Source organism: Mandrillus leucophaeus, unplaced genomic scaffold (assembly GCF_000951045.1).
Source record: "Mandrillus leucophaeus isolate KB7577 unplaced genomic scaffold, Mleu.le_1.0 Scaffold199, whole genome shotgun sequence".
NCBI classification, from domain to species: Eukaryota; Metazoa; Chordata; class Mammalia; order Primates; family Cercopithecidae; genus Mandrillus; species Mandrillus leucophaeus.
In genome coordinates, this window is record NW_012102020.1 from 729632 (window position 1) to 740825 (window position 11194).

At 43.2% G+C, this 11194-nt stretch overlaps 1 protein-coding gene across 1 annotated transcript in view; it reads left to right on the forward strand.

The window, feature by feature from the left end:
- Positions 1-11194, forward strand: part of UBXN7 (UBX domain protein 7) — an 85383-nt gene that overhangs the window by 57160 nt on the left and 17029 nt on the right. The window contains exon 6 of the mRNA XM_011978725.1: positions 9298-9444. Within this exon, the coding sequence (XP_011834115.1) occupies positions 9298-9444 (147 nt within the window). The remainder of the gene's footprint in view (positions 1-9297; positions 9445-11194) is intronic.

Sequence of the window (11194 nt, forward strand, 5' to 3'; positions counted from 1 at the left end):
AGAATGTTGAATATTGGCCCCCACTCTCTTCTGGCTTGTAGGGTTTCTGCTGAGAGATCTGCTGTTAGTCTGATGGGCTTCCCTTTGTGGGTAACTTGACCTTTCTCTCTGGCCGCCCTTAACACTTTTTCCTTCATTTCAATCTTGGTGAATCTGACAGTTGATGTGTTTTGGGGTTGCTCTTCTCGAGGAGTATCTATGTAGTGGTCTCTGTGTTTCCTGAAATTGAATGTTGGCCTGCCTTCCTAAGTTGGAGAAGTTCTGGATAATATCCTGAAGAGTGTTTTCCAACTCAATTCCATTCTCCCCATCACTTTCAGGTACACCAATCAAACGTAGATTTGGTCTTTTCACATAGTCTCATATTTCTTGGAGGCTTTGTTTGTTTCTTTTTACTTTTTTCTCTAACCTTGTCTCCTCGCTTTATTTCAGTAATTTGATCTTCAATCACTGATACCCTTTCTTCCACTTGATCAAATCAGCTATTGAAGCTTATGCATGCGTCACGAAATTCTCATGCCATGGTTTTCAGCTCCATCAGGTCACTTAAGGTCTTCTCTACACTGTTTATTCTAGCTAGCCATTCGTCTAATCTTTTTTCAAGGTTTTTAGCTTCCTTGCAATGGGTCCGAACATCCTCCTTTAGCTCGGAGAAGTTATAACCGACCTTCTGACGCCTACTTCTGTCAACTTGTCAAAGTCATTCCCCGTCCAGCTTTGTTCCGTTGCTGGCGAGGAGCTGCGATCCTTTGGAGGAGAAGAGATGCTCTGATTTTTAGAATTTTCAGCTTTTCTGCTCTGGCTTCTCCTCATCTTTGTGGTTTCATCTACCTTTGGTCTTTGATGTTGGTGACCTGCAGATGGGGTTTTGGTGTACATGACCTTTTTTTTGGTGTTGATGCTGTTCCTTTCTGTTTGTTAGTTTTCCTTTTAACAGGTCCTTGAGCTGTAGGTCTGTTGGAGTTTGCTGGAGGTCCACTCCAGACCCTGTTTGCCTGGGTATCACTAGTGTAGGCTGCAGAACAGCAAATACTGCTGCCTGATCCTTCCTCTGGAAGCTTCGTCCTAGAGAGGCAGCCGCCTATATGACGTGTCTGTTGGCCCCTACTAGGAGGTGTCTCCCAGTTAGGCTACATGAGGGTCAGGGACCCACTTGAGGAGGCAGTCGGTCCATTCTCAGAGCTCAAATGTCATGCTGGGAGAACCACTGCTCTCTTCAGAGCTGTCAGACAGGGACGTTTAAGTCTGCAGAAGTTGTCTGCTGCCTTTTGTTCTGCTATGCCCTGCCCACAGAGGTGGAGTTTAGGGGCAGTAGGCCTTGTTGAGCTCTGCCCAGTTGGAGCTTCCCAGCCACTTTGTTTACCTGTTCAAACCTCAGCAATGGCGGACGCCCCTCCCCCACAGCCAGGCCTCCTCCTTGCAGACTGCCACGCTAGCAGTGAGCAAGGCTCCGTGGGCGTGGGACCCACTGAGCCAGGCACAGGAGAGAATCACCTTGTCTGCTGCTTGCTAAGACCTTGGGAAAAGCGCAGTGTTTGGGGGGAGTGCCCCGTTTTTCCAGGAAGTCTGTCACGGCTTCCCTTGGCTAGGAAAGGGAAATCCTCCAACCCCCTGTGCTTCCCGGGTGAGGTGATGCCCTGCCCTGCTTCAGCTCGCCCTCTGAGGGCTGCACCCACTGGCCAACCAGTCCCAGTGAGGTGAACCAGGTGCCTCAGTTGGAAATGCAGAAGTCATCCGTCTCTGCGTTGATCATGCCGGGAGCTGCAGGTGGAGCTGTTCCTATGCAGCCGTCTTGGAATGTCCCACCACAAACAGCAGCTTCAGAGCTTCAGCAGGTGGAGTCCAGACCGTCAGCAGGACTCGCTCTGTGAAGTGATCAGAGCTGCAGAATTTTTTCTGTCTTGCTCTGCCATCCCCTGTGTCTTGCTTTCCCTTGTCTGCATGATTCAAGTTGACTTACCACCACATTTGCTTACTAAACAGCATGGAAGGCTGCTCTGCCTATGGAGTAACCGTTCTTCATTCCTTCACATTCTTAATAAACCTGCTTTCACTTTATAGACTCACCCTGAATTCTTTCCTGTGCTAAGTCCAAGAACCCTGTCTTGGGATCTGGGTCTGGACCCCTTTCTGGTAACATCGTTCTGGCAACCACAGAAGGGTCAATACTGAGGAAACCCCCAACCCAAAGGCTAACTTTGATGCCACCTTCTGTTGGGACTCGAGTTACAAGTGGTGCTCGCCATACAGATGCTTTCAGACTGAGGTTCTGTCTATTCTGAATGCAAGAGGTCTAATAGGCAGGAATATCATCATCCCTGTTAAGCATGAAGAAGTTACAGAAGATGAATCTTTCTCCCTCTGCAACCCTTAGGATTAAGGGTTCTCTTAAAGGGAGGGAGGAATTGTCAGAAGCATTTAAAACAGAGTGACTCCATTTTTTTTTTTTTTGAGACGGAGTCTTGCTCTGTCGCCCGGGCTGGAGTACAGTGGCCGGATCTCAGCTCACTGCAAGCTCTGCCTCCCAGGTTTATGCCGTTCTCCTGCCTCAGCCTCCCGTGTAGCTGGGAATACAGGTGCCCGCCACCTCGCCCGGCTAGTTTTTTGTATTTTTTAGTAGAGACGGGGTTTCACCGTGTTAGCCAGGATGGTCTCGATCTCCTGACCTCATGATCCGCCCGTCTCGGCCTCCCAAAGTGCTGGGATTACAGGCTTGAGCCACCGCGCCCGGCCAGCGACTCCATTTTGAATAGGGGCTCGGTAAAATAAGGCTGAGACCTAGTGGGCTGCATTCCCAGACGGTTAGACATTCTAAGTCATGGGATGAGATAGGAGGTCAGCACAAGAAACTGATCATGAAGACAGTGCTGATGAAACGTGTTGCAGTAAAGAAGTCGGCTAAAATCCACCAAAACCAACATGGCAATGAGAGTGACCTGGTCATGCTCACTGCTCCACTCCCACCAGCGCTCTGGAAGTTTACAAATGCCATGGCAACATCAGGAAGTTGCCCTATATCCTCTAAAAAGGGGGGGAGCCCTCAGTTCCTGGAACTGCCCAACCTTTTCCCGGAAAACTCATAAGTAATCCACTCCTTGATTAGCATATAATCAAGAAATAAACATAAAAATTGGCAACCAGCAGCCCTTGGGCTGCTCTGCCTCTGAAATAGCCATAGTTTATTCCTTTACTTTCTTAATAAACTTGCTTTCACTTAAAAAAAAATAAACAAACAGCATGAAAGAGGGAAGCGCTGATGAGGTGCACGTTTCCCTTTAAAGGAACAGCCTCTGCACACAGCATTTCGATTACATTCCATCTACTATAGTTTGGCAGCGTAGCTACACCCATTTGCAAGGGATACTAGGAAATCCAGGTGCTTAGTTAAAAATTGGAGGTTTTATAAGTAAGAGGGACAAGGGGAGAATGGGTTATTTGGTACCGATAAGCAGTTTCTGCCACAGGGAGATAGTGGTAAATTATATAAAACCCTTGCCATTGTAGCGTTTATAATCTAGTAGGAGAAACAGACTATAAACAATGTAAAACAAACATACACAAACACATATATAATAACCGTGAATACATATGTGTATCTTTGATGGAGACAGAGTGTGACATTCATTTCAAGTTATAGTAGTTGCTTGGAGAAAGAATAAAATATACCAGGACGCAGTGACTCATGCCTGTACCAATCCTAGCAGTTTGGTGGGAGGCTGAAGGGAGTAGATCACTTGAGCTCAGGAGTTCAAGAGCAGCCTGGGCAATATGGTGGAACCCTGTCTCTACAAAAAAATAGAAAAAAATCAGCTGAACATGGTGGGTGCAGACCTGTGGTCCCAGCTATTCAGGAGGCTGAGGCGGGAGGATCGCTTGAGCCCAGGAGGCTGAGGCTGCAGTGAGCTGTGGTGGTGCCATTGCCCTCCACCCTTAGCAACACAGTGAGACCCTGTCTCAAAAGAAAAAGAAAAAGAAGGAGAATAAAATACAATAAGGGAAGGAGAGAGGGGGGCTGGCTTTTGTTTGTTCAGGGCCATTTTATGTGTGTGGTCTGAATTGAGTTAAGCATCTGGAAATTTGTAGTGTCCTTTGCAAGTAGATGTGTCCATGTTGCCAAATTCTGTGTCTTCTTACAGCTAAATTGAAAGCCAGGTTGATTTCATAGGTTCCACATGTGTTTGTAATTGTGAGGAGAAAGGACTGTATTAGGAAGATTAGAGAAGATTTCTGAAAGGATGAGATATGAATAGAAACCTTAGTGAAGCGAGGGAATACGAACGGTGGGGAGGTCTGAGGGAAGAGTAGGTAATACAGTGTGGACATACTGATGTTGGAAAGAGCTGGCACAGTCAAGAAAACCAGCTGAGTGAGCCAAACACTGAGGCCAAATGGTCTGACCTGGGCAAGGGAACGTTTCCTTTGTTTTCTTTCCCCACCATCGTTTTCTTGACTGTTATGTGTCCACAGGGCCTAAAACAGTTCAATTAGCCTTGATAAAATCGTGATTATGCCAGAAAGAATATTGTGCAGAAAGAATCAGAATAATTTCTGTAATCCTCCCTCCCTCCCTCCCTCCCTCCCTTCCTCACGATCTAAGCTCACTGCAGCCCCAACTTCTGGGCTCAAGTGATCTGCCCACCTCAGCCCCCCAAGTAGTTGGGATTATGGGCACGTGCCACCATGCCTGGCTAAATTTTGTATTTTTTGTAGAGATGAGGTTTTGCCATGTTGCCCAGGTTGGTCTTGAACTCCTGAGCTCCAATGGTCAACCGGCCTTGGCCTCCCAGAGTTCTGGGATTACCGGTGTGAGCCATGGAACCCGGCCAATATTTCTAATTTCATGAGAGGAAAAAAAAACCCATATTTTAAATTGGTATCCCATTACATGTGCACCTAGCCCTAAGAGTATTTTGTTAATTTCAAAAGTATTTAGTATAAATGCAAGTTAAAATATGTAGCCAAAAATGTGAAGAAGAGCCTACTTAGTAACTAATTTTTTTTTTCTTTTTCTTTTTCTTTTTTGACAGAGTCTTGCTCTGTCACCCAGGCAGGAGTGCAGTGGCGTGATCTCGACTCACTGCAACCTCCGCCTCCTGGGTTCAAGCGATTCTCCTGCCTCACCCTCCTGAGCAGCTGCGACTACTGGCACACACCACCACTCCCAGCTAATTTTTGTGATTTTAGTAGAGACAGGGTTTCACCATATTGGTCAAGCTGGTGTCAAAACTCCTGACCTCAGGTGATCCACCCACCTCGGCCTCCCAAAGTGCTGGGATTACAGGAGTGAGCCACTGCGCCTGGCAATATATAACATTTTTCTGATTAAACTTATATATTGTTTACATTTAATTTTATTCAAATTAGACAAATCATTGAAATTTATAAAATGAATAAGGAAAAATGAAATTGTAATTTCCATTTCCATAAAAAAGTACTGTGTATATTTTAATATATTTTCTTCTTGACTTTATGTGTATGTATTTACTGAAACATACTAAATTTGTTCAAATCGTACTTTTTCGTTTCTTTTTTTGAGGCAGTCTTGCCTGTTGCCCAGGCTGGAGTGCAGTGGCATGATCCCAGCTCACTGCAACCTCTGATTCAAGCCATTCTTGTGCCTCAGCTATCCAAGTAGATGGGATTACAGGCATGCACCTCCACCCTCGTCTAATTTTAGTGTTGTTAGTAGAGATGAGGTTTCGCCGTGTTGGCCAGGCTGGTCTGGAACTCTTGGGCTCAAATGATCGGCCCACCTCGACCTCCCAAAGTGTTGGGATTGCAGGTGTGAGCCACCGCGCCCGGCCTAAACCGTTATTTATCATGCCTTCCTGATCTGACTGGTACTGGGAGAGATGTTGGTCTCCCACTGTTTTACTCTGGGGTCTCCATTATAATGGCTTTGAAATGTTGATTCAGAACAGCCGAATCCATTCCAAGGATTCCAGTAATCTTCTTTCATGATAATCTTCTTCCATGAGGAGATTATTTTTCTCATGGCCCATTCTCACCTCCAGTCCTTGACTCACATAATTGGTATGCTTAGATTTTTTTTTAAGACTCTCTCTTTTTAAATTGTATATATTTAATTATTTTAAATCTTTTTAGAGATGGGGTCTTACTGTGTTGCCCAGGGTGGTCTCGAACTCCCTGCCTTAAGCAATCCTCATGTCTTGGCCTCCCAAGGCAGTGGGATTATAGGTGTGAGCCACTGCTCCAGCCTACTGTACATATTTAAGATGTATAACATGAAGAATAGTAAAATGATTACTACAGTCAAGCAAAGTAACCTGTCCTTACCTTCCATAATTGTCTTTTTACCTGTGTGTGTGTGGTAAGAGCACCTAATAACCTACTCTGAGCACATTTTCAGTGTATAAGACATTATTATTAAGTATAGTCCTCGTGTTGTACTTGAGCTCTCTAGACTTATTCAAGACTCTTTTCTTTTCTTTTCTTTCTTTCTTTCTTCTTCTTCTTTTTTTTTTTTTTTTTTTGAGGCAGAGTCTCACCCTGTTGCCCAGGCTGGAGTACAATGGCACGATCTCGGCTCACTGCAACCTCTGCTGCCCAGGTTCGAGCAATTCTCCTGCCTCAGCCTCCTGAGAAGCTGGGATCACAGGCGCCCACCACCACGTCTGGCTAATTTTTGTATTTTTAGTAGAAACGGGATTTCACCATGTTGGTCAGGCCGGTCTTGAACTCCTGACCTCAGGTGATCTACCTGCCTCGGCCTCCCAAAGTGGTGGGATTACAGGTGTGAGCCACTGCACCCGGCCTATTCAAGACTCTTTTATTCCCTCCCAATATTGTTGTTTTGTTTGAAAATTGTATCTTTGGACCCTTCCTTTTAGCAGTGACAACTTTTTAACAGTATCTTCAGTGTGGTTAGTATCTTTCCAAGTTTCTTTTGCTAGTATTAGGTTTCTCCCCCATTGGAAGCTTCATGAAGGCAGGAATTTTTATGTTTTAGAACTGCTATAACTTCAGTATCTCTAACTGTATCGAAACATGATGAGCACTCAGTATTTGTTGAATAAATCTGAGCTAATGAAAGCATGAATGTGAGTAAACAAATTTTTAAAAGCACACACACAAAAAAAGACTCTTCCATTTTAAACTCTGGACTTTTATTCATTTTCAGTTTTGTACATTTTTTTCTTGTCAGTGTTTTCGGGGCAGACTTCTGTAAATTTACCCTGTTACAGGAATATGTGCTCTCTAGTCTGTCTCTAGAATGTATGGCCATTTTTCCGTTTATTTTCAAATACTGTTTCTGCAGTTAAAGCAGCTTAATTATTCATTTATCATTCACTTTTTAAATCTTTGTCCTATAAGGAAGTAAATGGAAATACTACTTCCTATAAGCAAGAAATTATTATATTTGTGTATTTTAAAATAAGCCTTTGACCAGTTAAATGCAGCTTCCTGGCTCAATATAAGAATATTTCTTTTTAGACCTTGGGTTTTCACCCATGGAATCAGTAAGCAAATATTAGAAGATCATATATTCTGGGGCTGAGTGGGGTGACTGACACCTGTAATCCCAGGACTTCTGGAGGCCAGGGCAGGAGGATCATTTGAGGTTAGGTGTTCCAAACCAGCCTGGCCAACATAGTGAAACCCCCATCTCTACAAAAAGTGTAAACAACAAAAAAAGAAAATAATTTATTCTGGGGGATTCATACAAAAAATGCTATTTGTGAGATGATGTTAACTTTCTTAAAACAGAAGATATTCTCCGTCTTACATTTTTCAGTACCCACAAAATGATGTCCAGTGTGTTCTTGGATTGTTATTACACCAAATTCATTGATTCGTAAGATTTTCCCATGTCACACTGATTTGGAGAAGAATATTGTTCTAGGATAAAGTTATTCCAAAACTGTGGTTTCGTGTCACTGTTCTTTCCTAGGCAGAGATTTGAGGCAGCATTTATTTGCTCATTTGCTTTTCTGCCATTGTTTTCCACTCAGCAGCATTTCATGGGTCTTTATGCTGACAAGGGACTGACAGGCAAAAGGCACACACTAATGATTGATATATTGATATTTGTGGTATGAATCGTAGAGTTGTTTGGGGATCATTCTCAAACATTCTTTGACCTTGTAATCCCAATTTTTGAAATCTGCTCCTAGGAAGACAACTCTTAAGAGAAAAAACTCTCAGCAGTTTTTACTAAAATGTTTAGGGTCATTCTCCAATATAGCAAATATGCCTAATAATTAAGATTAATATGATGTTTAAAAATGTTCTAGAAATGATGCTGAAGAAAACAAAATAAAATATGCACACCAATTGCTTTCATTAAAAAGAAGTATATTTGGCTGGGCACAGTGGCTCACGCCTGTAATCCCAGCACTTTGGGAGGCTGAGATGGGTGCCTCACCTGAGGTCAGGAGTTCGAGATCAGCCTGGCCAACATGGTGAAACCCTGTCTCTCTACTAAAAATATATAAAAAATTAGGCATGGTAGCACAGACGTGTAATCCCAGCTACTCGGTAGGCTAAGGCAGGAAAATCACTTGAACCTAGTAGGTGGAGGTTGCAGTGAGCCGAGACCGTGCCATTGTGCTCCAACCTGGGCAACAAGAGCGAAACACGTCTCAAAAAAAAAAAAAAAAAATTTGTTGATGGAGGTTGCAAGAGAATAAAATTATGTGACTTGATCTTAAGTTTGTTGAATCCTTTTCGGGTAAAGATGTTTAAACATACATTAAAAATTCAGCCATTACCGGGCATGGTGGGTCACACCTGTAATTCCAGCACTTTGGGAGGCCAAGGTGGACGGGTCATTTGAGGTCAGAAGTTTGAGACCAGCCTGGCCAACATGTTGATATCCTGTCTCTACTAAAAATACAAAAATTAGCCAGGCATGTTGGGGCACGCCTTTAATCCCAACTACTTAGGAGGCTGAAGCAGGAGAATCACTTGAACTCAGGAGGTGGAGGTTGCGATGAGCTAAGACTGCACCACTGCACTCCAGCCTGGGCAATAGAGTTAGACTTTATCTCAAGAAAAAAAAGAAAGAAAGAAAGAAAAAGATCAGCCATTATAACAGATAACTGGATAAAAGAGAAATGAGTTAATTTAAATTTGAGAAGTGCTTGAAATGGACTGTATAGTTATACATGCATATGCAAAGTAAATATATAGAATATATAAATACTGAAAACTCTAGATGTTATATCTGGGCAAAAACTTAGTATTTTTAGTGAAAGACAACCTCTGAACAACTATGGAAACATCTGTCACCAAGTAGAAATTATTTCTAACAAATGTGTAACTTTACTTTTGCAGGCCAAAGAGTGTGGCCAGATGCAAAATAAGTGGCTGATGATAAACATTCAAAATGTGCAAGACTTTGCCTGTCAGTGCCTCAACCGCGACGTGTGGAGCAACGAAGCTGTGAAGAATATTATCCGGGAACATTTCATTTTCTGGCAGGTGAGAAGGAGAGTTAATCAGAAGTTTTGTAGGATTTTACTTTTGTAGTGTGGGATGTTGAGGGAAAGGAATTGGGTTATAATGAATCAAGACATTTAAAAAAAGGTAAAACCGGCTGGGGCAGTAGCTTACGCCTGTAATCCTAGCACTTTGGGAGGCTGAGGCCGGCGGATCACCTGAGGTCAGGAGTTCGAGACCAGCCTGGCCAACACGGTGAAACCCCGTCTCTACTAAAAATACAAAAATTAGCCGGGCGTGGTGGCGGGTGCCTATAATCCCAGCTACTCGAGAGGCTGAGGCAGGAGAATCACTTAAACCCAGGTAGTGGAGATTTCAGTGAGCCAAGATCGTACCATTACACTCCAGCCTGGGCAACAGAGCAAGACTCCGTCTCAAAACAACACAAAACAAAACAAACAAACTGTACTGTTCAGTAGAAATATAATGTAAGCTATACACATAATTTAAATTTTTCCAGTAGCCACGTTAAAAAAGATTAATCGGCCAGGCGCGGTGGCTCAAGCCTGTAATCCCAGCACTTTGGGAGGCCGAGACGGGCGGATCACGAGGTCAGGAGATCGAGGCCATCCTGGCTGACACTGTGAAACCCCGTCTCTACTGAAAAAAATACAAAAAAACTAGCTGGGCGAGGTGGCGGGCGCCTGTAGTCCCAGCTACTCGGGAGGCTGAGGCAGGAGAATGGCGTAAACCCGGGAGGCGGAGGCTGCGGTGAGCTGAGATCCGACCACTGCACTCCAGCCTGGGTGAGAGCGAAACACGTCTCAAAAAAAAAAAAAAAAAAAAAAAAGATTAATCAAAATAGGCAAAATTAATTTAAATAATATATTTGGTTAAATCAATATACCTGTGTAACTAATACAAAAATAATGAGATGATTTGCTTTTATTTGGTGTTAAGTCTTCAAGATATGGTTTGTATTGATACTTACATCCCTTCTCTATTTGGAGTAGCCAAATTTCAGGTGCTTCAGTAGCCACTTCTGGGTAGTGGTTGCTGTATGAGACAGTGCAGGTGTAGAAGATCTTGAGGTCAGTGGAAGCATTTGGCTAAGACTTAGATTTTAGCTTGGGTTTGATACTTTTTAATTCTGTGTTCTTAGACCTGTCACTTTAGTCTTCCTAGCTAATGAGATAAGGTTAGAGACCTTGTATCATTTTTCCCCTACTGTGAGACAGGGTTTTGCTCTCTCACCCGGGCTGCAATGCAGTGGCATGAACATGGCTTAGCCTTGACTTCCTGGGCTCAAATGATCTTCCCACCTCAGTTTCTTGAGTAGTTGGGACCACAAACATGCACCACCATGCCCATATAATGTTTGTTTTTGTTTTGTTTTTTTTTTTTGTAGAGATGGGGTCCTGCCATATTGCCCAGGCTCGTCTCGAACTCCTGGGCCCAAGCCATCTGCTTCCCTTGGCTTCCCAAAGTGCTGGGATTACAAGCATGAATCACCGTGCCAGCTCAATTTTTTTATTTTGTGGAAAGTTATAGAAAATAAAAACTTACAAATGAACTTAATTTTTTCCCCTACTGTAAGATGTGCTATTAATGTTATTAATTTGCCTGTGTATATTTTACAGGCCCCTAAATTTAATGTAATTTTAATGGTAAAATTCCTTGTATTTTATTCAACAAATATTGATCGAGCAGCTCATTGCTTAGCACAGTGCTGAACTCTAGAGCTTATAATCCTTTTTTCTTTCTTTCTTTCTTTCTTTCTCTTTCTTTCTTT